The sequence below is a fragment of the Actinia tenebrosa genome, unplaced genomic scaffold (genome assembly GCF_029948245.1).
Source record: "Actinia tenebrosa isolate PJP-AT-01 unplaced genomic scaffold, QUT_ActTen_1.0 PGA_scaffold1__47_contigs__length_23844297, whole genome shotgun sequence".
Taxonomy (NCBI): domain Eukaryota; kingdom Metazoa; phylum Cnidaria; class Anthozoa; order Actiniaria; family Actiniidae; genus Actinia; species Actinia tenebrosa.
In genome coordinates, this window is record NW_028292578.1 from 6,286,871 (window position 1) to 6,313,630 (window position 26,760).

Consider the following 26,760-nt stretch of genomic DNA (forward strand, 5'->3'; position numbering starts at 1 on the left):
GAGAAAGTCTGAGATATGTTTACGAGAAAGTGATACCATATCTATATGTATAACACTGGGTTATTTGGCAGTAAGACGATTTTTTCTTAATTCCTTTGAAAATTTTGTAAATATTTAAAACGTTAAATGAAAACCTGAATTTTACCCACGTAATAAAAGAAGTAATCGTTTGTTGAAATCTTTTAAAGTGAGCACATTAAAGCGTATTGAAAACGGCGCAATTATGACATAATAAGTGTAGAACATTTATTTTAGATTATGTGACACACACAGATGCGAACGAAGTAATGAAATATATCTTCATGATTTGATAATGACATAAGGGTATAAGTATACAATATTACAGAAGAGTATAAGGTTTTCCTTGCATTAATATTAAAACATTCTGACATAAGCTTTGTGGTGTGAAGAAGTACACAAGCTGCATATCACGAGCTGCATATCACCTTCGGTCTTCTGACGACAGCCCTTTCCATAAACAAGGAACTGCGATTAGATCTGCCTTCGTGATTGAAAACGGCGCATCACATGTAATGTTTTCCTACGGGATCCGTTCGTATACTTTCTCGTGTATTAGTTGTGTTCCAAGAATATATGTGTCTTCGTGATTTGAAAACATGAAAACGGCGCATAACATATAATATTTTCCTACGGGATCCGATTGTATATTTTCTCGTGTATTAGTTGTGTTCGATGAATATATGTGTCTTCGTGTTTTGAAAACGGCGCATCACATATAATGTTTTCCTACGGGATCCGATCGTATATTTTCTTGTGTATTAGTTGTGTTCGATGAATATATATGTGTCTTCGTGATTTGAAAACGGCGCATCACACATAATAATGTTTTCCTACGGGAGCAGACGGTATATTTTATCGTTCTCGAGTACATAGTTGTCTTCGATTGTTGGCGACCGCAGACAGTTCTTAACATCCACAAAATTACATATATAACATTCAAAAAATCGAGGTTAATGAACTTGTTGAGAATGTTGAGCAGAAAGATGAAGGGAAAGCAGAAACGGTACCAGAGTTAATATTAACTCTGACGGTACCAACGGTACCAATGGTAAGCCCTGAAACAGGGTGATGTGTGGTTTGGTGTCTTATGAATATTTATGTTTACCAAAGGGTGACCAGTTCTAATATGAACACGCTAGCTTTACCAAAGGGTGACCAATTGAACTGATTGACGCGTGCATCTGAATTGTGATGACATTGGTAATGAATTCATGAATCTTGCATATTAATTACTTTCACCAACTGTACCGATGGTAAACCAGCTTTTACCATCCGTATCAGTTCGTGTATTCTGGACATACATGATAGCCACTGACTGATTATATATGGTGGAAGCCAAATGATACAATAAAAATAAATCAATAAAAAGCATATCGGGATCACAAGAATATTCAAGGATATTCACAAGAATATAATTTTAATGTTGTGAAGGTATCCAAACTAATTCCACTTCCCGTGGTGAAACAAAATTGTTAGTTCTTCCTTGTTAAACTTGCATAATAAAGCGAAAAAACTTTGCATCTCCTGTTTTTACTTTGTCAACAATTCGACAAAGAAAAAGTCATTAAAACTTTCGTCATCCTGAAAAAAATGGTCCATAGCCTCATAAAGGTCTCTCTTATCAATTTCCTTGTCTTTTTCCTCGCTGATTTATTCAATATTACTATATTTTTCCCTTTCTATATCGACAAACACAAAATTCAGCTGTATGACGAGCAGCCATTTTTTTTAATGCGACGTGCGAAACTGCTGAACTAAAGGAATGGCGAACGTGGCAATTTTTTATAGGTTTATGCCTGGCGTGACATCTAAGGTAAGAGAGGGCCACTAAAAAAGACTACAAAATTCCTAAGACCTAAACAGATCCATCAAATTACATTAAAAATCGTATCTAAATAGCTTTGTTCCGAGGTATACTCGCTAATGAAGTGCAAGATATAATAGATAATGTAGATGCGAAAGAGTCATCAATTGGGATTCCAATTCATTGTATCAAAAAAGCTTCAAAAATAATAAGTATTTAATTAGGGTTAGGGCCATTTAATTAGCTTTAAATATTCAATCTATCACTTGTTCAAGGAATTGTACCAGAGTCTTTGAAAGGTAACACCAGTTCCTAAAGGAGGAGATACCTTGGACCCTATTAACTATAGACTGATATCTATTCTGTCAACATTCTCAAAAATATTCGAGAAACTAGTTTATCGGCAACTATTAGGTTATATTTAAAAAGATAAAATTTTGAATGAATTTCAATTCTGACTCAGAAAAAAAAGCAGATCAACAGAACAATCTATTATTGAAATTACCGAAAAGTTTAAAAAATCCATAGATAGAGACATGAATACTTGTGTATGGTGGCCCATCGTTCATGACAAAAATGAAAGAAAAATTAAAAGTAAAGAAAAATAACTTTGAAAAATAAAAATGAAATGAAAAATGAAATGAAGAAGAAAGTGAGAAATGAAATAAAATGACAAATAAAAAAATTAATTTAATTTAATTAAAATTGAAATGAAAATGAAAATAAAATGAAAAATATGGAAGCCCTAGAGGGACATTTCAGACTTCAAACCTAGGATATTTCAGACTTCAAACTTCAGACTTCAGCCAGCGTCAGCCAGCCTTATTTATACATTTTGCAAAACTCACTCAAGCTTTTCTTTCAAATTCTGGTTGAATATGAATTATCCGGCTTTTTGGTTACATCCGGGTTCCAATGACTTCACTGACATTCACTGATTAAAAAATGCAGACTTCAGGGTTGAAGTCTGAATTTCAGACTTCAGAAAAGAAACTTCAGATTTCAGATTATGATAAGTAAATTCCAAAATTGAAATTGCATTGCTTGCTGACACTGCGTAGCTCGGCCCTAGGGGTGGGGGAGGGAAAATTGGAGGAGGGGAGTGGGTAAAAAATGGAGGGCTCTCCCTCCTTATGCTCTTTCCCCTCCCCCCCCAGAGCCGAGCTACGCAGGCTACGGTATTGTATGTGAGTGGAGTTGTTTGTTGGTTCTCTCTTGTACTTGTAGGGTTTTTCTCCGCGTTCTGCAGTTGTTGTGATTGTAACATGCTGTGATGTGCCAGTCCAAGCTTAATAGATTTTTTTTACTTGGCAAAAAAGCTGAGGCTAGTAAGAAAATACCTCTTCCTCCATTTTGTCAATGAGGTTGTACTATGGGGAAGTCCACAGGTAGTCCGAACAAGCCTGAAATATCCTAAGACTGAAATATCCTAAGTCCGAAGTCTGGAGTATCCTATGTCCGAAGTCTGAAATATCCTAAGTCTGAAATCTGAAATGTCCCTTCAGGGCTTGCGTAGAAAAATATAAATATAGATTAAAGGAAGAAAAAAAATGAAAAATAAAATAAAACAAAATTGAGGTTCAAAAAAAAATAAAATTAAATTAAAAAAAAAAAAAATAATAAAGATAAGAACGGAAATAAAAAAAAAAGAAAGAAAGAAAGAAAGAAAAAGCAAGCATTAGTATTTGTATTTGATTTTGAATTTGAAATGAGAACGATGGGACAGCGCTTGGCCCAGTGTTGTCATAGTGAAATCATCCGTGAAATTCAATCTTGTGGGTCGTACCAACGTTCTCATAGCCAGTGGTATGCGAGAGCAGCGGTTCACTCACCAAATCAAAATGGCGTCTGGTGTAAACATCACTGATTGCCAGAATTTTTTTTTCAACCTCAATTTTATTCTATATTATTTTTCATTGTTTTTATTTTATCTCTATTTATATTCTTCATTTGAATTTTATTTTTCTTCACTTTGAATTTTTCTTTCATTGTTGTCATTATTTTTGTATGAGAAGGATGGGCCACCATACAGGGGTTAATATGAATGTAAATGTGTAGGCCGTGTTTTAGCAGATCAATGTAATATGCAAACATGATAACACTTGAGTAGTGCGTTGAATTAGCTGAAGCACTTGGCAATATAAGACAATATAAGAATAGATAATTAGAACAATTTAGTAATATTTAGTTATTAGTGTTTGAGGGCTTAATGGTTTGCACTTAAACAACAACCCTATGTTGCTATTGATAGTGAGAATGATAAAATAGTTCAATAATAAATGCATAATTCTGTAAAAATAATAAAATAATATGTTTTTTGTATATGTTCACATTCAAGTGATTGAATTGAAAAGGTGGTCATAAGAATGAAAACATGAAATGACTAGTGGCTAAGACAAAAACTTAGAGTTAACTTAGGCTGTAGGCATTGGAAAATAGCAATATATTATGCCAAAAGTAAGGCTAAACATTGTAATTGAGGTGAAGTAACATAAATATAACAATGGTAAAGTAATTAAGAGTAGAAAGACTGAAAGTGTGCAACTGCTGAAGCATGGAAAGCCCACAAAAGAGTACTAAAGTGTTGGCGACTTTGAGTGTTTGCAGTGTAGCAGGACTAAATAACAATAAAGGAAGCTTACCTGGGTTGTAGAGGAGGGTGTATTGGAAGGAAGTGAACAGCAGAAGAAGTGTGGTAAACAAGATGGCGTATAGTATTGGAGATTTGCATATAGGCCGCGTATAAAGAGAGGGTTGGGATCGAGGTGATTCAGTCGCTCGTCGCTGGTCGAAGAAAGGGGAAGGGAGAGATCAGCCACTAGGTGCCTGAAGGCATCATTAAGCCTAATGAGGGCAGCAATGGTTCTCTGCACGAAGAAGTGTGTAGAGGGGCTTGCATGGTGAGCAATAGGGGGGTTTTTTTTTGGCCATGAATAGGGGCTTTTACTCAGTATAGTTTTGGTGCTACCATGTAGGGCCAGACCTGGTGGCTTGATCTGTGTTTGGGCACCCTCACGGGAAGTTTCAGAGGCTGGTGAACGACTGGCCTTGAGGCGACGAGCGGAGTGGAGGGTGTGGAAGCACTTGTAGTTAGTGTTGAATCTAGCAGGAGGCTACGCCGGTGGGCCATACCGTTGGGTTTCCTGTGTTATCTTCATCAGTTCTTAAAGGGGCCGTTAGCCGTAAGCCAACAATTGGTTGTTTTGGCGCCTAAACTTGGGCACGCGCGTCTAGATCTGTCTATCTCTACATCAGGCTTGGGGCCGCGTGACGTGTCGATGGTCACGTACGCTCCTGTTATGCAATTAGGCAAGCGAGAGGGCTTTCTCGAAAAACCCATTAGCGGTGTCTGGCCGTGTCTAGACACTGTTATTTATAGATCAATAACAGGGCGCTCAGTAAAGCTACTTTGTTTGATTTATCGCTCTTAAAGAAGACTTTTACTCCATCGGACAAGCTTTCTCGACTTCCATATTGGTTCTCCATGGCAGTGAAGGTTGCCGAAAGACGATTATCCTTGACATCAAGGGCTTTACTGCTTCTAAACTGCGAACAAAACAAGCTACGGCTTTATACGGCAAAGCTGATACTCGGTAATGTTTCGCAATGTTTCAGTGAATAGATCGATGCGAGGTCTAACTATCCTACAGCTAGCCTGCCTTTCGTCAACAGTGGATCGGAAATGAAGCTCGATAGCCTGTCAACAACAGCTCATTCAATCAGTCAGTGAGCTAGATATCAAGCTTCTTCGTTCTGTCAACAGCTAGCCATTCAATCAGTCAGTGAGCTGGATAACATTGATATCAAGCTTCTTCTATCGGTCAACAGCCAGCCATTCCACTAGCTAAAGCGGCGAATCGCTTGAACAAACAACTCAATCAAACAAACAATCAATACTTCGAAGCCTCAAGTCAAGACCCAACTAGTTTGATATTTAGAGTCTTATTTATTCTAAGATATGGATACTTTATATATCTTTGATTCGCTTAGTAGCCAGCTAGCATTTATTCCCAGTTCTTGATTTATTTACAAACAGCAGTGATTTGTTATTGTTTCGAAAGCGCTTAGCGGCTCGCTCAATGTTATTGTTTCAATTACTTTGAAGTCTTGATATTTAGGCGAGCACAAACAACAACAACAAATAGGGGAAGCAGCTTACTTATATGAGTGATTGATTCTCTCTAGATCAAAGGATGGTTGAATCAATAGGCCCTTTGCAGCTAGTGGTCACGTGCTTGGATACCGCTTAGCAACACAAAACTGGAGAGCAAGCCTTCCAGTAAACAAAAGTTGTAATAGGTCAAGCACGCGTGGTTTTATACGATAGTTTCATCGTTCAAAACGCTTAATCCTTTTGCCCTATCTACAAACACAGTAAGATAATCTTAAATTCTCTCCTTTGGACTCGATTTTTGGTTCAAAGTAACGATATTCTTCGCGTTATCGCGAAAAAATTGTCACCGCCGGCCCGCTCGACGGCTGAAAAACATGGCGACTTCGCAAGGTATGTACTTCAAAACTCTCCTTTTTTTTGGTTTCTTTTCAATTATTGGACTTCTAAAATCTCTAAAATAACAGTTTAGATTGTGAATGGTGATCGATTGTAATTGGACGGCATTTTAATGGACGATTTGTTTATTTTTTGTGAGAGTGATTCCACGTCTAAAGTCAAGACTAACCCATGTTTACATATATTCGCTGTAGATGTTAGAACTCCCGACGAGCTATCACATACCAAGAAAAATTCTTCGTACTGATATTTTTATATTTATTTTTGTTTTAGATGAAGTAGAAACTCAAGACATCTCTATCTTTCCTTCCCTCACCTTCGATGATGTAGGGAGCTACGCTATAGAGAAGTCTGGCTGCACAAGCACTTCGAAAGCGTACAAATTTATGGCGGAACCAGGCTATTTACATGACGTTAAAGGTACTTGATAGCCAAAATGTTTTTTCTATTTCATTATGATATGAATGGCAGACAATTCACACTAATTTTTCCAATTTTTTAGTGATATATACCGACCAGTGCGTGAGAGTTAAATGCAAGTGTTACCGCTCAATGAGGAAGTCTGAACCACCGCACATTTTAGAGGTGTCAGTCCAGAACAACAATTTGACATTGCTGTCTGGGCTGTGCTCATGTGTAGCCGGGGCAGGTGGATACTGCCATCATGTGATCGGGCTTCTTTACTATTTAGCCCTTCTTAAGCAACTGGGACATCGGACATTGCCTGATGAGCTAACATGTACCAGCATGAAGCAGCGTTGGAGCATACCTAGAGGATCCAAAATCGCACAAAAAGAAATACAAGACGTGCTAGTGAAAAAACCCCAACTTGGCGCTTCGTACAGTAGATATATCAAGAGTAATTTGTATTCCCCATCTACCCAGTATCCTACCCTCACAAAAGAGCACTTTAATGGCTTCCAACCACCTTATCCTCTCTTTACAACCATTCTGCCCAATCAAGATCAACTTGGCAATATCCCATTTGTACAGAGCAAGTTTGGAAATGTCCCAAAAGGCTGTGTCCTGTCATATCAACAAAAGATGTCAACTGACTACATCATAAATGATTTTACTTGCACTTCTTTCCCAGAGCTTCCCCTCTCAAGTGCAGAGGACAGATTTAATAACAATGTGTCAATCTGTCTTGACAGTCGTCAACAATCTATATTTGGAACATTGTCTGTGACAACAGAGTCATCACTGAGAGTGCAGCAGCAAACAGTCACTCAAAGTCAGAGTGATGTATGGCACCTGCTCAGAAAAAAAAGGGTAACAGCAAGCAAATTTGGCATTGTCGCTCGCCGGGTGTCACATTTTGACACCCTTGTCAATCAGCTAAACCCCACCAGATTTGTACAAACTGCAGCAATGAGAAGAGGCATTGAACTTGAACCACATGCTGCCATGGTCTATGCTAGCAATGCAAAGGGTGGAAGAGTAAACCTCTTCCCATCTGGGCTGATTGTCCACCCAAAGTGCCCATGGCTAGGTTGTAGCCCAGACAGGAAAGTTTATGACCTTGATGCCGTAAATAATGGTCAGAATCCCTTTGACTTGTTAGAAATAAAGGTCGTTAAAGAGGGGGAAACATCATTTGACAATGTGAGGTATCTCACCAAGGACCAGAACACTAACCAGTACAAACTGAAAACAACAGACATTTATTATTACCAGATCCAGTGCCAGCTTGGACTCACAGGATTAGAATGGTGTGATTTTTTCAGTTACATTGACGAAAATTTGTTTGTTTGCTCTAGAATTAATTTTGATTCAGTGTTTTTCCAGCAAGCAAAGGACAAAGTTGATAGTTTTTTCTTCAATTACTATTTACATTAATACACTAAGATTTTTGTTGTTGTTCTCAAACCATGGCCAGATTTCTTATGATAACATAAATATAATAAAAAATAAATTAAGATTATGAATTGATTTGTCATTAATAAAAATAATATAATATTTATCATATTAGTATTATATTTATTTGTGCTATTTAGATTTTGTGTTTGTTCATTAGTTTTTTTTTTTGAGTTTTCATTTACAAACAAATTGAAATAGTTACAAAAAGCAATCCAAGACACATGATAAACCAACCTGCATTAAAGATTATCTAATGGGTTATGTAAGCCACATTAATCATACATTCACCAACTTTTTACAGACACTATGCCTCATTATTACCATTGGATAAAATAAGTGGGCCTTGAAAATTTGTAAGGAGGCAGGCTACAGTATATAACTGATTGACTGAACCTAAAGTGGACAATGGCACATCTGAATCAAAAAAGTGGTACTCTTTGACTCTTCTTATTGCCCTCTCGACATGAATTCTAAGACTTGCTAGTGTCTTTGTTTTTTGAACATCTGCGGCAGAGAATTGTTCCTGACTTTCAAGAAACGGAGGAATATTTAACTCTATCCGCTTCTCCCTAAGTAAATCTTCAATGTCAAACCCTTTGTCTGCCATGACTGAATCACCAGGTTCTAACAAATCTAGAATGCCGCTGCACCTTGTGATTTCCTTATCACTAATCCCCCCTGTGTAAAGGCTAGAAACGAAGCTAATAGCTCCATTAGGGGTAATGCCTATCAAACCCTTGAGTGTAGTATTACTCTTATAACTAGAATAAAGCTGCGACTGAAGTAGTAGGGAGGTAGGTGTTTGAACAAAAATCTCTGTACAATCTAAAATGACACGTGTGCTTGCATAAAGCTTTTTAAAACCTTCTGGCATAAACCTATCAACATCTTGCCTTGAAGGCCAGATCACTTGACTACCAAGAAGAAAATACAAAAAATTAGTCCATGTGATCAATTTCCTGCAAACTGACGATTTATGTATTCGGAACCTATGAGCTAAATCCTGTCCGAATAGACCTAGTTTGAGGCGTACACAAAACATAAACAATTCATCCACAAGAAGCATATTTCTTGAGTCTGGTCTACTTTCTCTTTCTCCAGAGGCATAACAATATGTCATTTGTGCAGCACATGGCTGCAAAAACTTAAAAAAGAACTGAATATGTAAATAGGATGGGAAACCTGTATAAAATCTTATGATCTCATTGTCTGTGCCAAATCTCTCAAGCCCAAATTTATTAAGTGCTAATTGTTCTGCAGCTTGCCTCTTAATGTCCTCAATTTCTTTTGCAGCTTCAACTTTAACCCTTTTTATTTCAGTGAGGGCAGCTGCAGTTTCATTTCTACTTTGTTCAAGTTGCTTTTGTGCATCTTGGAACTGTGCTCTGAGTGACTGGACTTGTGCTTGTAGGTCATCCATGCTGAAGGTTGTAGAAGTGCTGGGACTATTATCTTCATTGTCATCACTTTCATCTGTCTGAGTGTCTCTGTAAAAAGGTTTTGAAATTATGATGACACTCAGTTCACACTCAGTTCACACTAAATAAAAAATTATAAAAGACTAAATTATTAAAATTATAAAATTATTTTGGTTTAAACCAAAATAAACATCAAGTACAATTCCATCAGTCAAGTCTAAATGAAATGTATTGAAGTAGAAATATGTGATATTCATTACCTATCTACTTGTCGAATTATCTTTCTTCTTGCTTTGGATTTGGTTGACCAGTCAAAGATTGATGGTACAGCTTCTCTTTTTAGCAACTGACGTCCAGAATCAGTGGGAGGATTGTAATCTTCCTCAGTGAAGTGTTTTGAGCACACTCTGGTACTTTTGTTAACCTATTATAAATCAAATGTCCTTTTAATAACAATGTAACTGTATTCAACTATTTTTATCTTCATTACAGTTTTTTAAAGATCCACAGGCAATTCGTATTGTGCATTGATATTGTTAGATTCCTATATACCTTGAAGTGTGGGCCCACATCTCTTCGTATCTTCACCAGCCATTCCTTTTTCAATTGCTCATCCCTTGCACGGCCTGGTAAGCGGTGAAACTTTAAATCAGGATGATATCGAGAATCTCCGTTACACAAGGGAACACAACAATGGTACGAAGAATTTTTCTTGGTATGTGATGGCTCGTCGGGAGTTCTAACATCTACAGCGAATATATGTAAACATGGGTTAGTCTTGACTTTAGACGTGGAATCACTCTCACAAAAAATAAACAAATCGTCCATTAAAATGCCGTCCAATTACAATCGATCACCATTCACAATCTAAACTGTTATTTTAGAGATTTTAGAAGTCCAATAATTGAAAAGAAACCAAAAAAAAGGAGAGTTTTGAAGTACATACCTTGCGAAGTCGCCATGTTTTTCAGCCGTCGAGCGGGCCGGCGGTGACAATTTTTTCGCGATAACGCGAAGAATATCGTTACTTCGAACCAAAAATCGAGTCCAAAGGAGAGAATTTAAGATTATCTTACTGTGTTTGTAGATAGGGCAAAAGGATTAAGCGTTTTGAACGATGAAACTATCGTATAAAACCACGCGTGCTTGACCTATTACAACTTTTGTTTACTGGAAGGCTTGCTCTCCAGTTTTGTGTTGCTAAGCGGTATCCAAGCACGTGACCACTAGCTGCAAAGGGCCTATTGTAATAACAATAATAGGTCTCTATTGCATAAGACATAAACACTTTACATCAAAGTAGAAAAGAACAAAGTGTAAATACATATTAGGTAAACAATACTAAACCATGCTAATGATAATTATTTTAAAAGTATTAAATTGGACTATCAATTCAGCTAGCTGCCTCCATGTATCATCGAACTCCAACAAACACTGACCGCTATCATTAAACAATATTAGTGTTGTAGAATTATTTACTATTGACAAGGAAGTACCTCATTCATTACTTCAACTATAGTTTTGTATTTATTTATTTATTTCTAGAGTTTCATCAGCCAAGAGTTTCATCCAGCTATTGAGAATAACAATAATAACAATAATAAAAATAATAATAATAATAATAATAATAATAATAATAATTCATGCTATAAGTTCATTCCTTCATTCCATGTTCTTCTGAGGCTGTTTTGAAGACATCAATATTCTGATTCACTAAAGATTATTATTATTATTATTATTATTATTATTCCATCATTATTCAGTCATGATTCAGTGCATGTATAGAGTAAGTAAGATGTACATTACATATAAGATCAGTGTACACTATGTATACTATGTAAGATCAAATAAAAGAAACTTTGGATGCATGCGAATCATATTCTTCATCCATTCATACAACAATGGGTGAGGGTGACGGTGAGGGTTATACTATAACATAAGATGAATGTGAATAATATTAAATACAACATGAATGAATGCAAATGATATTTAATTCATCCATACATCAAGGGTTGGGGTGGGGTTTAGGATGTAGTATGAATTACTTATAGAAGTATCCCAGCTTTCCCCTGTTATGCATAACCTCTATAAATCATTGAATAATCAACAGATATCTGTCAAACTTCTACGAAGTAGTGTCCAGAGTACAGGCTTTATGATGAACTATGCATAACTCCATAGAAGTGTTTCTTTACAGCTTCCCCTTATTTAGCATAACCTCTATAAATCATTTAACAATAAACGGATATCATTCAAACTTCTAAGAGGTAATGCCCAGAGCATAGGCTTTATGATGAACTATAAATAATAAAATAAAACTATTGCCTTCCAGCTTTCCCCTGTTTTGAATGACAGCTATAATTCATTTATTATTCAACCCCTTTCACTCAATCTTACCCTTACAACCCTTACTACCCTTAGCCTTACTAGCCTTACTACCCTTACTACCCTTACTAGCCTTACTAGCCTTACTAGCCTTACTAGCCTCACTACCCTTATTGCCTTTACCACCCTTACCACCCTCATAACCCTTACTACCCTTACTACCCTTACAACCCTTAACACCCTCACCAACCTCACCACCCTCACCACCCTCACAACCCTCACAACCCTCACAACGCTTACAACCCTTACCACCCTCACTAACCTTATTAACCTTACTACCCTTACTACCCGTACTACCCGTACTACCCGTACTACCCGTACTACCCGTACTACCCGTACTACCCGTACTACCCGTACTACCCGTACTACCCGTACTACCCGTACTACCCGTACTACCCTAACTGCCCGTACTACCCGTACTACCCGTACTACCCGTACTACCCGTACTACCCTAACTGCCCGTACTACCCGTACTACCCGTACTACCCGTACTACCCTAACTGCCCGTACTACCCATACTACCCTAACTGCCCGTACTACCCGTACTACCTGTACTACCCGTACTACCTGTACTGCCCTATATACTATATACTATATACTATATACTATATACTATATACTATATACTATATACTATATACTATATACTATATACTATATACTATATACTATATACTATATACTATATACTATATACTATATACTATATACTATATACTATATACTATATACTATATACTATATACTATATACTATATACTATATACTATATACTATATACTATATACTATATACTATATACTATATACTATATACTATATACTATATACTATATACTATATACTATATACTATATACTATATACTATATACTATATACTATATACTATATACTATAGACTATATACTATATACTATATACTATATACTATATACTATATACTATATACTATATACTATATACTATATACTATATACTATATACTATATACTATATACTATATACTATATACTATATACTATATACTATATACTATATACTATATACTATATACTATATACTATATACTATATACTATATACTATATACTATATACTATATACTATATACTATATACTATATACTATATACTATATACTATATACTATATACTATATACTATATACTATACTATATACTATATACTATATACTATATACTATATACTATATACTATATACTATATACTATATACTATATACTATATACTATATACTATATACTATATACTATATACTATATACTATATACTATATACTATATACTATATACTATTACTATATACTATATACTATATACTATATACTATATACTATATACTATATACTATATACTATATACTATATACTATATACTATATACTATATACTATATACTATATACTATACTATATACTATATACTATATACTATATACTATATACTATATACTATATACTATATACTATATACTATATACTATATACTATATACTATATACTATATACTATATACTATATACTATATACTATATACTATATACTATACTATATACTATATACTATATAGACTATCTATATACTTATACTATATACTATATACTATAGCCTAATATACTATATACTATATACTATATACTATATACTATATACTATATACTATATACTATATACTATATACTATATACTATATACTATATACTATATACTATATACTATATACTATATACTATATACTATATACTATATACTTATACCATATACCTATACCCTTACACTATACCGTATATCCTATACCCTATTACTATACCTCATATCTTACACCCTTACCCTATACCCTTACCCTAAACCCTTACCTTACGCCCTTACCTTACACCCTTACCTTACACCCTTACCTTATACCCTATATCTTTGCCCCTGAGCCTTACCTTACACCCTAAACCCTTACCTTACACCATTACTTTATACCCTATACCCTTACCTTACACCATTACCTATACCCTATACCTTATACCTTATATCCTTACACTATACACTTACACTATACACTTACACTATACACTTACACTATACACTTACACTATACACTTACCCTATACCTTTACCCTTACACTATACCGTATATCCTATACCCTATTACTATACCTCATATCTTACACCCTTACCCTATACCCTTACCCTACACCCTAAATCCTTACCTTACCCCACTACCTTATGCCTTACACCCTTACCTTACACCCTTACCTTACACTCTTACCTTACACCCTTACCTTACATCTTACACCCTTACCCTATACCTATACCCTATATCTTAGACCCTTACCCTATACCCTAAATCCTTACCTTACACCATTACCTTATACCTTACACCCTTACCTTACATCTTACACCCTTGCCCTATACCCTTACCCTAACCCTAAACCCTATATCTTAGACCCTTACCCTAACCCTAAACCCTATATCTTAGACCCTTACCCTATACCCTGGAGGTTAGGGTTAGAAATACGAAACACTGGAAACCTTAAGTTTGAAGATGGCTATCTCATTGAATATTCAACAGATGTCACTCAAACTTTATAGGTGGGTAGTCCGATGTGTGGGTTACAAGTACATCAAAACATGACATCCAGGCATTAAGGGTTACATGATTCCCTCTGGGGTGAAAGTAGGGTATTGAGGTTAATTGTCACAAGATAAACCTTTCCTAAGTGCCATGACTGGAAACTCCAAGTTTGAGGATGCCTATCTCATTGAATATTCAACAGATGTCACTCAAACTTCATTGACGTGTTGTCCTGACGCTGGCCTACAGGAAGAACCCAAGATAACATCCATCCATCAAGGCCTTACATGATTCCCTTCTAGGGATTTGATCGAGTACCTTAGTCATATATCACAACTACGACATTTTTCTAAGTGCCCACACTGGCAACCCTAAGTTTGAGGATCTCTATCTAATTGAATATTCAACAGATGTCACTGAAACATCACGGGTGGGTATTCCCGACAATGAGCTACATAAAGAGCACAAGAAAACATCCATACATTAAAGTCTTACATGATTGCCCCTGGGACAAAAGGTAGGGTTACCACTTACAATTCAAGCCTAACCCTAACCAAAACCCTAAAACCACAGGAAACCCATAAAAATAAAAAAATATAAAATTTCACTTAGGGTAGTGAAAAAAGAAAAAAAACCCTAAACCCTAACCCTAACCCTAACCCTAACCCTAACCCTAACCCTAACCCTAACCCTAACCAAGACCCTAAAACCACAGGAAACCCATTAAATGTGAAAACAATAAGATTTTACTTAGGGTAGTAAAAAGTGAAAAAACACCCTAAACACTAACCCTAAAACCACAGGAAACCCACAAAATGTGAAAATTCTACGATTTTGCTTAGAGTAGTAAAAAGTGAAAAAATACCCTAAACCCTAACCCTAAAACCAAAGGAAACCCATAAATATGAGAAAATTCTAAAATTTCACTTAGTGTAGTGAAAAGAGAAAAAACACCCTAACCCCTAATCCTAACCCTAAACAACACCCTAAAACCACAGGTTACCCATAAAAATGATAAAATTCTAAGATTTTATTTAGGGTAGTGAAAAGTGAAAAAACACCCTAAACCCTAACCCTAAAACCACAGGAAACCCTCAAATTGTGAAAATTCTACAATTTTACTTAGGGTAGTAAAAAGTGAAAAACACCCTAAACCCTAACCCTAAAACCACAGGAAACCCACAAAATGTAAAAATTCTACGATTTAGCTTAGGGTAGTAAAAAGTGAATAAACAGCCTAAACCCTAACCCTAACCCTAACCCTAAACCCTAACCCTAACCCTAACCCTAACCCTAACCCTAACCCTAACCCTAACCTTAGGGTTAGGGTTAGGGTTAGGGTTACGGTTAGGGTTAGGGTTAGGGTTAGGGTTAGGGTTAGGGTTAGGGTTAGGGTTAGGGTTAGGGTTTAGGGTGTTTTTCACTTTTTACTACCCTAAGTAAAATTGTAGAATTTTCACAATTTGAGGGTTTCCTGTGGTTTTAGGGTTAGGGTTCTCTCTTTTCATTGCCAAAAAACAAAATTCTACCACCCTAAAGGAGGTACGAAGTCACGAAGTCACCACCCTTCACCAAATAATGGTAGTCACCGGCCTAAACCGGGTGCACTCCTTGCCAAACAATCCCCAGCAATCCCAATCAATTAATGTCTTCCGGCACTTCGGAACGTCGTTTGTTCCTGACTTGATTGTCATGCCTGGAAATGGAAATGAATTATGATTGCATCACTTACCACGATAAGAAAGTCACCACTCTCCTCCGTGATCAGCTTTGCCCTGTGATTTTTGACATAGTCTACCAGGATGCTGCTCAGTTCATGGTCATTCTGAAAGGAAGGAAGGAAGGAAGGAAGGAAGGAAGGAAGGAATGAATGAATGAATGAATGAATGAATGAAACCACAATTATTATTATTATGATTGATCGATCTGAAACAGATTGTGGCATTGCATTACCTTCAAAATAGTGGTATCTGAGCCGTAGGTTTTGACGGTTTTGTACTTCTGAAATCGAAATTTGACACCTCCATCCTCTTGGAGCTCGACGAGGTTCTTGCCAGCCACTTCAGGGCTCGTGAGGCTCGATCCCTGGGGAAGAATTTGTAATGTCCGGATTTCGCAGGCCCTGGAAGGTGGCACCAGCACATACAGACTAATGAGCAGAAGGTCAGCGCATTCTTCGGCTCTGGCTCTCTCCGTCCTTGCCATCTCCACCCTCTCCCTCTGTCGTGCCAAGCTGGCAACAACCTCGTCCCTGAATTGGAAAAACAACAACAAAGGATTAGGGAGATCTGGATTGGCTAGCTATTGGAGTATTTTAAGATCTGTTAAAAACAACTAGTGCTTAAACATCTATGTTAAAAATCAAATCAAAAAAGCTGCAGATAATACAGTCAATAATACAGTTCACATCCATCTCAATCCAAAACAATCCCTATAACCACCGCACAGTTACTGTCAACCAATAACAATATCCAAAGAAATGATTATTCTAGTTGAGGTAAAGTATTATGCTCGTCTGAAAAGAAACTTAGGTCTCGCTTGCTCATTTACAGGCGAAACCAGGAGAAACACTCCAAAAACCTCTCCCCCCCCCCACCCCCCCCCCCCCCCCCCACGTCTAATATCAATAAATAATAATTTCATCGATCCACCTGTGACATAAATACTAAATTAATCATGAATATTATTATCATCCTTGTTATAGGTAATGATTTTTTAGTCTTTTCATTTCTTCTAATTTTTAAGATCATTGTTTTTGTTTTGAGCTCTAAGCCTTTCATTTCATCAATGTAAAACTGAAATTTTACTGAAGTTTTCATTATATTATCATTATTATCATCATCATCATCATCATCATTACCACTCAAGCCAACTGTTCTTCTCCATCAGGTCCTCCTTTGTCGAAGCACTTTCTCTGTGTCCTTCCCTCTGCAAGCAAGCCACTTGAGCACGTAGCGTTTTGATGACCCCAACATCCGTAAAGTCAGGCGAATCTTCGGCATGTATAAACTTGGCTGGGTAGATAAGAGCCGCTACGTGGTTAGCCATTGTGTAGGCCTTCAAACGCCTCTCCACCTGGAAGAAGGTCAATGTTAACAGTCTTAGTATCGATATATGCCCCCAAAATTTCCCAATTAAACCCTAGATGCATTTCTATAAATGTATGCATATGAATGTTGTAAAAAAATATTGTAAAGATGAAAAAAAAAAAAAAAAAACCCCTAGATGTATGTACGTAGAGCTGGGCGGGTCATGACTATTTCTAAACAAAAGAACTGAATGCTAGACAATTTTACTTTCTCTCACCTTGAGGTAAGTCAGGTACTTTTCAATGACATTGAGTCTTATGAACAGGTCAGGGCTCAATCTTAAAGAAAGCACCTCGCTGGCAAAGCCAAGAAAGCCTGTTGAGAAAGAGTCGAAAAGACCCAATGTTAACAAAAAGCATAGTCACACAACACACCAAAAACAACAGATCCATGTGGATGATCATTTCATTTTCTCCGCCCTTTCTGTACGCGAGATATCAATCCACTTCAATTTACAGTCATGTCAATATTATGTATTCATTTCAACCAGCCCCACCCCCCTCCCCCGATACTAATCACGACACTAATGTATGAAAAATTTGATTCAAAAATAAATTATCTTTAAACAAGGTAACTCTCCACCCCAGTCATGCCTATGCTGGGCAATTCCACATGAGAAATTGAAATGTTTCAATAGTCAACATCAGCTTGTTTCAGCCAGATCATCTTACTCCAAAGGAATTTATTAGAAAAGAGAATATCCTAAAAAAATCTATTAGTAATAATTTCATTTGTTGTTGACCTTTCAAGAATTTTTGACACACAATTGGATTGAAAAGTTGATAATTTTGGTTTTAAAATTCTAACTTGTTTAGTCTTTTGCCCTCTATGTCATAATAATCGATCTATATCACTTCTTTCTTAATCCCAGACACTTATTGGAAAACAGAACGAATGTTTCAACTGATTTTCATCGCTCAGGAGACCCAAATAGACAGGTTTTGGGTGGAAGAAATGAACATTCCCAAAGATGTCATGTCCAAAACAATTTATGGTCATGTCCGCAACACAATGTTTTGCTTAGTAAATCCACAATAACAAATGATTTTTATTGGTCCTTTTAACATGAGGTATTAATGACTAATGACTAATCTTAGAGAATGTCTCATTTCCATTCAAACAATTTCCATCTGGACTTAACAGACACTTAAAACTTTAATTTGGTCTCCAAATGTCATGGAATTGCCCACTGTAGTTATGTATTCATTTGCCAATGCCTACCAACCCCGAATGCTAATCTCAACTCATGTATTTAAAAAAATGCATTCAAAAGTATATTATTTTTTAAAAAGTGACCCCACCCCCCCCCCAAAAAAATTAGTAAAGATGATGAGTGCATCGAGCACTGATTTTATACATAATGTATCAAATAAGCTGACTGTTTACTCACACAAAAGTCTTTCTTGAGCTTTGGCAAAGGTGGACTCGGCAACAGGAGGCTTTTGCCTCTGAAGATTTATCGGCTTTGTAAAGTACAGGTTAACCTCTTTAAGGAATTCTTTCATGGTGGTGGGGAGGTGTTTGAAGTCTACCGCATACTTCTTGGTCTTTCCGGTGGTCAAGTGGCTTGCTTGGGAAGGGCTTGAGGGATGACCCTTAGACGGAGCAGGAAGGTCAATTTCTGTGCGTGCAACTGTCTTCTGGCTTGTGGAATGTTCTTTAGGCGACGCATCCTGGTCAGTGTCCTCGAAGCTAATAGGGCTTGGGGCAGGCAGCAGGTCCATTTCTGTGGCAGCTGTCTGAGTGGTGGAATGTTCTTTAGGCCACGCATCCTGGTCAGCGTCCTCGAAGCTAATAGGGCTTGGGGCAGGCAGCCGGTCCATTTCTGAGGCAGCTGTTCGAGTGGTGGGGTGTACTTTAGGCGGTGCATCCTGGTCAGTGTCCTCGAAGCTAATAGGGCTTGGAGAAGGCAGCTGGTACATTTCTGAGGTAGCTGTCTGAGTGGTGGGAAAATGCATGGCTCTTCTCGCGGTCTCGTACTGTTGTTGAAGCACGTGGAAGGAGTCAGCGTTGTTCAGTCCGAGGAAATCTTCCTGGCCATCGCTTTCTTCAACGTCGCTGTCGCTGTCAGAAAATTCGTATTCTACCAGGTTCGACGGGAGCATGGTTTAAAATGTAGAGAGCTGTAGTTGAAGGAATCCAACGAAGGAGGATGAAGAAGCAAGTTCGCCGCGAGAAGAGCCGTGCAAATGGTAGCGTCGTTTTCGGTGGTCATGGAGATGGCCAATGGCATCGCTGGATTTCTGTATGGACAGGAAGCGATATATCGAGGTGAGAAATGTCGAGCCATTTGAATGGCAAAGCCGAACGCGGCCTGAAAAGAACTGGCTTTTTCGTCCTAACCTTTTGAAGATTTCTTGGCTCTTTCTCTGTCCTAAGGTGCCCTTTTCCCTCCCCTCTCTCTTCTGGCCTCTAATTTAGAGCCAGAAGGAGAAGGGAGGGAGAAAAAGAAGTGTTTTGGAAGAGCTCCTTCTAGCCCTCGTCCGCCATTTTTCAAACTGTGTGACGTAGCACTGACCGCGCGAGACTGGTATATGTCTGAAACCACAGGGAGCCCGAAATGAACCCTTCCACAAATAGACGTCACTTCCGGTAATAACTATTTTTTGATGGCTTGTAGAATCCTGGAGGTTGTTTTGATCTCTTATTTTCTGGTTTGATGTCGTGAAAGTAGTCAAATACAATAGTTTGAGGACTTATCTTGATATGTTTTGACTTAGCATACGCTAGTTGTCCCCCCCCCCCCCCCCCAGCCAACCGCTTGCTTGTTAAACGTATCGAGATTTTGAGATGCGTGTATAAAATGTGTATATTCATTTATTTATTTTGTTTGCCCCCCAGTCAACTCCAAAAAGTCACGTGATTGATAGTAAGCAATACTCTTTCTGTACTGACTGTACATGAAGTAAATAGTTGAATGGTGAAATATTTCTTGATTTGAGTGATGCGCATTACTAGTTACAACAGAAACACTCAAATGCCTTACCTGACGTCATCATCATTAACATATTGGAAGTATAAACCTTCATACAATACATTCAGTACTTTAAATAATTAATTCCTTTTTAAATTCAAGATCAATATAACGCTCTCCGTAATGCGAGAAAAAAAAGAAAGAAAAAAAAAAAAGGATGGAAAAAGGCATTAGAACACATTTTTCATCGATCGCGCGCGCCTCCTTGTTTTCCTTTCCTATGCATATCGTTCGTTCGTTCGTTCGTTCGTTCGTTCGTTCGTTCGTTCGTTCGTTCGTTCGTTCGTTCGTTCGTTCTTTCGTTCGTTCATTCATTCATTCTCTACATTGGGCGCTGCCTGTGAACGAAGCACGACGTGCTCCTTGCACAAGCCACCATCCCCACAAACAAATAAATCGATACATCCATCAAAAGTTAAAAAAAGCCTTTTTAATGTTGAAGGTGTGGCCTGTGGATTTAAAGGAAAAGAAAAGACGTGTTGAGTCTGCAGTTCAGAAAGTAAGTAAAGTGCTACATATTCAAGGAAACGGGATTCTTCAGTGAAATTATTCTATTAGCCTTAGTACCTTTTACGCGTGGCCTTCTGGCCGGGGAAGGGCACGCTCTTGACACGTGCCCTTTCCCCCGGCACCTGTGACAGGTCTTGGAAGCGTCTATGTAGGAAAACAAATCGAGTTAAAAATAACGTATCAATCGATACTGCGTTCAAAAACCAAATTTGGATCTGTACGTAGGCCTATCAGCTATTGAACAATTGATTTTACCGTGTGCAGTGGCGGCCGGGCAAGCCGCCTGTTTGTGCCCCCGGCCGCCACATTTGTAACAGTATCCAGTGCGCCCTAGAAAAGAAAAGAAGTCGATCGTAAGGCTGCGATGTCGAATGTTTTTCTTTTCTACCAGCATTACGTAACAACATTGCATAATCCATTTTTTGAGACCAGGATTCCTTGGACTTCCGGTTCAAGAGCGCATGCCTTCAAAGACTTGCCAAAAATTAAAAATACTTTCCCGATTTATGAGTTTTATTATGTAATTGTATAAACTTATTGTATTGTAAACCTTTTTTGTAAAAAATGTAGAACTGTAATGTAAACTCTAGGTGGTGTGAAATATGATATAAAAAAAATTAAAAACTTTAACAACGTAAAAACTTACTTCTTCCTGTCGTTGCTGGGGGAGGCGGGTCTAGGTCTAGTGATGAAAGTAAGAAAGGAAAAAACTGAGACGCCTTTATCATCACGTAGATCATCGCACGAGCACATGCAAAGCATACATGAAGTAAAAAAAAAGCTATACAAACGTAAAAACTTACTGGTTCCTTTGCCTGGTGGTGGGGGAGGCGCGTGTAAGTCTTCTGATGAAAGTAAGAAAGGAAAAAAACTGAGACGCCTTTATCATCATGTAGATCATCGCACGAGCACATGCAAAGCATACATGAAATTTTAAAAAAGCTATACAAACGTAAAAACTTACTGGTTCCTTTGCCTGGTGGTGGGGGAGGCGGGTCTACGTCTTATGATGAAAGTAAGAAAGGAAAAAACTGAGACGCCTTTATCATCATGTAGATCATCGCACGAGCACATGCAAAGCATACATGAAGTAAAAAAAAAAAAAACTATACAAACGTAAAAACTTACTGGTTCCTTTGCCTGGTGGTGGGGGAGGCGGGTCTACGTCTTATGATGAAAGTAAGAAAGGAAAAAACTGAGACGCCTTTATCATCATGTAGATCATCGCACGAGCACATGCAAAGCATACATGAAGTAAAAAAAAAAAAAACTATACAAACGTAAAAACTTACTGGTTCCTTTGCCTGGTGGTGGGGGAGGCGGGTCTACGTCTTATGATGAAAGTAAGAAAGGAAAAAAACTGAGACGCCTTTATCATCATCTCCGAGGGAAAAAAAATTACGTATTGTTTGCTAGGCAAACGCACGCGCAAGAAACATAATGCTTACCGATCTTCTCCCCCCCGTTCATATCGTCATATTCTGAGGAAGGAATAAGAAAAAAGAATGTGAACATTCAGTCATTAATTCAGCATGAGAGTACTCGCACGTTGGGATTAGGGATGTTGCGCGCGATGTCGAATAGGTTGCTATGAATAGACGTCACTTCCATTAATAGCTCTTTTTTGATGGCTTGAAGAATTCTGGAGGCTGTTTTGATCTCTTGTTTTCTGGTTTGATGTCGTGAAAATAGTCAAATACAATAGCTTGATCAGGACTCATTTTGATGTGTTTTGACTTAGCATCCGCTGGTTGCCCCCCAGTCAACTCCAAAAAAGTAACGTGATTGATAGTAAGCAATAGGACTTTTGAACGCTTATTAGAAAGCAAAATTCCCAAAAGGTAAAAGAAAAATTGAAAGAAAAAAACAATCCAACAATCGATTTCGATATATGATGCCAGTACATACCACTTTGTCTAGACATGGCCGTGTTTCTGAAAGAAAACAAATGTAAGTTGCAAAAAGTAAGTAATGAATAATTTGAATGAGCCTCGTTTTGAGTCATAAATGCATATCGTTCTTGTAAACTTCGGCGTTATTGAACCTTGCAAATATTATTGTTCTTTTTTTGTCACATACCATACAAATCTGAAAATGTCGATGATGACAATGATAAATGAGATGGAGGATTGTGCATTTGATGTTCAGGTAGGCTGTATTGAAGTTCTAGCTTTCTTAATTATACCACATTCAATTCTAAATATATGAGCGAGATCAAGTAAGCGAACTACTTAAAAGAACGCTTTCTATCGTAATATCTTCAAAGAAAACGAATGCTAGGAACATATGGGCATGGAATGCAATACTTTTAGAGTGAACGAATCCCATCAAAACAGAATAAATCGTACTACATTTGGAAGACAGAAATTTATACATTTTCAACTTACCTTCGCATTCCAAAGACATGCACGTGAGGTGACAACATGTAATCGAGGTTCTAATCGATATTGGGACGGAAACGGGCTTCTCACAGGGGTAGGGTGGGGTCGGCGTGGAAGATGAAACGGAAGACATCTTTTTGATTGGAGTGGCTTTTTTAGATTTCTCTTAACCACGTTTTTATTCCGTATGATAGATAGAACGGGCTCTAGGCCAAAAATTTATCGTCAGCTACTGCTATTATAGGTTTTCCATGATGACTTTTCGGCGTTGATATCTGAGGATAATCTGAGCTGCTTGCTCGACCAATCAGAAGCCCGCCTGTCCAGTCTTAATATCAACGCTTTCCATGAGGTGGTGGGTCGAATAGTAGGTAGGTAGGCAATTTTATTGAACCATAAAGCATAGGGATGCGAACTCAAGCAAGATATAGTTGATTCCCAAATATACATTTCAGTGTATACTTTCCAGGAAAAACGACTAATCTACTTATATTTAATGCCAGCCAACAGCGATGGGTTAAACAGAATTTCGGTCGTGGCTATGGATCGCGAAACTAAATTACCAGCTGGGCTGTTAACTTTCTTGCAACGGTCTGTGGTGGGTCAAAACATCGATGGCTTTCCTGGGATGGAATCTGCGGTGCAAGAATTGACCTCCACCTCTCGAAAGGCGTTTTATGAACTTCAGTACTGTGTGAGAAGTCCAAGTGCGAAAGGTAAGGCTGTCGGGGATATGCTATTAGCATGCGGACTAGAAGCACTTAATCTCTTGGTTGACGAAAGACCAGTCACTAAAGTGGCATGGCTGTTAGTTGCGGGTTCTTTCAAGAACCACGCCGCTTTGAGGTTGTATTTAGATTATAGGTTTGAAGTCATTGGACTTTACGAAGGCACATGCATGATGGCATTGTTCAATTTGGACCAGAAAGCGCAGCTATGGCAAGCCCGTTTGCAGAGAAATCTTGAAACGATCTTCTTGCTACCCAAACTTAAAAACGAAGTTGCTGCACCGCATTATGATGATTCCCAACGAGTGGAAGAGTCATCTCAGGTATGTAGTGAAACGGTTTTGTCTGAACAAGAGCACAACTTTGACTCGCAAACTAGCTTTGTTTCAGAAACATCCGTCGCTGAGCAAAGTAGCGCTGAACCGAGGGTTCTGGTAAGACCTTTGCCACAAAGAGACCGCGTACTGGAAAGTGCGCAAGCGGAAGTAGACTCAGGTATGTTGGATGAACTCCAAAATTTGAAATTTAGAAACTTTTGTGATCAACTGATTTTGTCGACCAGCATCCTTTCGAGTATTTCAGGTGAAGGAGCTGAGGCTATGGAGGAAAATATGCGTTTGATCGTTAAAAGGGTAAAGGAGAACGAGGAGTGCTTTTCATTTCTACAGCACTTGGAACTTGCTAGACAGATCGAAGAATATGGACATGTCGTGGAAAAGAATACTCATGATGTAATCTTGCAATTAAGAAATGTTGAGGGGCTTGGATATTCTCTTCCATACTTGAGGGAAATCGTCCGAGTTCTGTGGTGTGTACACCGTTATCCCATACTTGAACAAGTACGCGTGTCATGGCGACAAGGTACTATACAGTAGCGGCTTACTCTAGTAGACTATTTAGTGAATGTGCTGCCAATACTACATATATTGTGATGGTAGAACTAACTTTTCCAATTTCCCCCTCATTTTTTAGCCGTTCGAATGATACCAAAAATTGCAACGGCGATGGATTCAATGGCAGACGCGAACAGGAGGTTTACAGATAATATTTTGAGAGCACAAGAAGATCGCCACAGCACTTATCTTAAAATTGCGATTCGTTTTCCAGAAGACGATCCTTCTGACGGTGATGGGTTGGGATACGCAGAACTTCTGAAAGTGTACGGTTTGTATAGAGATGAGACGCTCGTTGATGACAACGTCTTGTTTAATTCTTTACATTTCAGGAGTGTCAAGGATTCTCTTGGGTCAAGACGTCGTTCTAGACTTATGGGATTTGACACTCAAGAATCACCTCTGGATGATGGACGAGTGGACGCAATCCGTCAGCATTACTGGGAAAATGGGAGAGATTTCCTAATAAACCAACTGGAACGTCTTCAAGCCGGCGTGCGTTCAGAAGATTGCGTAATTATTGCTGACTGCTATGGGATAGATATTTTCAAAAGATTGCTAATTGACGTTCGTGGAATTTATCCCCGTGGGATAGTACAAGACCTACCTGAACCTTCTTTGAGGAGGTTTGAAATGGCGCTGCGCTTCTTAAGTGCGGGCGTCGCGTACCCGACGTATGGTAGTTACGCAAATGATGATCTCTTGAGGGCCTTTTTTTCAGCTCGAGACAACAGAAGAGGGGCTTTTGGTGGCGAGTACGAATTCACCAATCCCTATCTGTGTCGGAAGCGACGTTATCAGAGAGAACGAGACTCACGCCAGTCTCAAAGAAAAAGATATAAAGAATAGGAACTAAAAAGAGTGAATGGGTACACAGTAAACTTCCAGAAAACCGCACGACTTTCACAAAGTACTAATTTCTATCTCTTTTTATTACGTGCAAGATAAATGTTCTATAAGTACAAGTTATCTTATTCTCATCATTAAACATTGTGAAAGTACGTCGGTGGTAAAATGTTAGAACGTACCGTCACGAACTGCCCATGCGGTGAAAGGGGGTTCGGGTACAAAAAAAAAAACTGCTAATGGTGGCCGTGAAGGACTGTCCGTTAAATGGAGGTCCTGGTACTTTGCAGTAATGTGTTAGATACAATAATGGGCCTTTGGATAATATCCATGCATATTCATATATACACGAATAGAATATTCATATATCCATGCTTCGACTTTTCTACAGCACCAAGTATTTGAAACATTATGAGATCTTAAAGAAACTTTAATGACACTCTATATCGATAAAACCTAACTTGGACTCTACAAAAACACGTCTAAATTGACCTCCACAATTATGTGATAGTATCCAACTTCAAAAGGCCCATGCATTGTATAGGCGTTTTAAAGTTTCATTAGGAAACTATCAAATGTGTCTTACATTAAATCATCCTAAACACCAATGGAAACAAATGACTGACACGAAGGAGAAACCGGCAATATTCCGGACCAATGTTTTTCAAGTACCGCAAATAGGTAGGGCAGGTAAACTGCTTTCCAGCCAAGCTGGGTATTTTACAGGGCCCTCTGTTTAAAGGACATTAAATTAAACAGGAA

The 26,760-nt window shown here is 37.9% G+C and overlaps 4 protein-coding genes and 1 long non-coding RNA gene across 7 annotated transcripts in view; 2 read left to right on the plus strand and 3 right to left on the minus strand.

Moving 5' to 3' along the window:
• Positions 1 to 3, plus strand: part of LOC148909753 (uncharacterized) — a 1,383-nt gene extending 1,380 nt beyond the window's left edge. Inside the window, exon 3 of the mRNA XM_089032962.1 lies at positions 1 to 3. This exon is cut by the window's left edge and continues 695 nt beyond it. The gene's annotated coding sequence lies outside the window, so the exon portion shown is untranslated.
• A 5,050-nt stretch (positions 4 to 5,053) lies between these two features.
• LOC148909754 (uncharacterized) lies at positions 5,054 to 8,239 on the plus strand. 2 transcript variants are annotated; one of them, XM_089033151.1, is made up of 3 exons: positions 5,054 to 6,329; positions 6,609 to 6,755; positions 6,838 to 8,239. In XM_089033151.1, exons 1-3 carry the CDS (start codon positions 6,314 to 6,316, stop codon positions 8,172 to 8,174), a joined length of 1,500 nt encoding a protein of 499 aa, XP_088889277.1. In that variant the 5' UTR covers positions 5,054 to 6,313; the 3' UTR covers positions 8,175 to 8,239. The 2 variants fall into 2 exon arrangements, with proteins under 2 accessions (XP_088889277.1, XP_088889276.1); XM_089033150.1 differs by having other exon boundaries at positions 5,054 to 6,755.
• On the minus strand, positions 7,981 to 11,100 carry LOC148909755 (uncharacterized). Of its 2 annotated transcripts, XM_089033149.1 has the most exons (4): positions 10,560 to 11,100; positions 10,166 to 10,359; positions 9,874 to 10,037; positions 7,981 to 9,682 (listed from the first exon to the last, which is right to left on the minus strand). In XM_089033149.1, the coding sequence occupies exons 1-4, from the start codon at positions 10,573 to 10,575 to the stop codon at positions 8,500 to 8,502; spliced, it is 1,557 nt and encodes a 518-aa protein (XP_088889275.1). In that variant the 5' UTR covers positions 10,576 to 11,100; the 3' UTR covers positions 7,981 to 8,499. The 2 variants fall into 2 exon arrangements, with proteins under 2 accessions (XP_088889275.1, XP_088889274.1); XM_089033148.1 differs by having other exon boundaries at positions 10,166 to 11,100.
• Positions 11,101 to 11,230: 130 nt separating this feature from the next.
• Positions 11,231 to 20,187, minus strand: LOC148909756 (uncharacterized). The gene is made up of 7 exons (XM_089033076.1): positions 20,010 to 20,187; positions 19,057 to 19,909; positions 17,884 to 17,981; positions 17,438 to 17,652; positions 16,531 to 16,828; positions 16,310 to 16,402; positions 11,231 to 11,318 (listed from the first exon to the last, which is right to left on the minus strand). The coding sequence occupies exons 2-7, from the start codon at positions 19,769 to 19,771 to the stop codon at positions 11,268 to 11,270; spliced, it is 1,470 nt and encodes a 489-aa protein (XP_088889202.1). The 5' UTR covers positions 19,772 to 19,909; positions 20,010 to 20,187; the 3' UTR covers positions 11,231 to 11,267.
• Positions 20,188 to 22,102: 1,915 nt separating this feature from the next.
• On the minus strand, positions 22,103 to 23,299 carry LOC148909757 (uncharacterized). The gene is made up of 3 exons (XR_016120307.1): positions 23,059 to 23,299; positions 22,599 to 22,631; positions 22,103 to 22,481 (listed from the first exon to the last, which is right to left on the minus strand). It is a non-coding gene; the product is annotated as an uncharacterized LOC148909757 (long non-coding RNA).
• Positions 23,300 to 26,760: the final 3,461 nt, after the last annotated feature.

Excerpts from the sequence above, each read along its gene's own strand:
- LOC148909754 (XM_089033150.1), top strand. The coding sequence starts at position 6,530 with ATGTTAGAACTCCCGACGAGCTATCACATACCAAGAAAAATTCTTCGT. Across the intron at positions 6,756-6,837 it reads CTATTTACATGACGTTAAAG|TGATATATACCGACCAGTGC; the intron begins GTACTTGATAGC and ends CCAATTTTTTAG.
- LOC148909755 (XM_089033148.1), bottom strand. The coding sequence starts at position 10,441 with ATGGACGATTTGTTTATTTTTTGTGAGAGTGATTCCACGTCTAAAGTC. Across the intron at positions 10,038-10,165 it reads ATGTGGGCCCACACTTCAAG|GTTAACAAAAGTACCAGAGT; the intron begins GTATATAGGAAT and ends GATTTATAATAG. Across the intron at positions 9,683-9,873 it reads ATAATTCGACAAGTAGATAG|AGACACTCAGACAGATGAAA; the intron begins GTAATGAATATC and ends ACCTTTTTACAG.
- LOC148909756 (XM_089033076.1), bottom strand. The coding sequence starts at position 19,771 with ATGCTCCCGTCGAACCTGGTAGAATACGAATTTTCTGACAGCGACAGC. Across the intron at positions 17,982-19,056 it reads AGCTCAAGAAAGACTTTTGT|GCTTTCTTGGCTTTGCCAGC; the intron begins GTGAGTAAACAG and ends CTTTCTCAACAG. Across the intron at positions 16,829-17,437 it reads AAGAACAGTTGGCTTGAGTG|GGACGAGGTTGTTGCCAGCT; the intron begins GTAATGATGATG and ends TTTCCAATTCAG.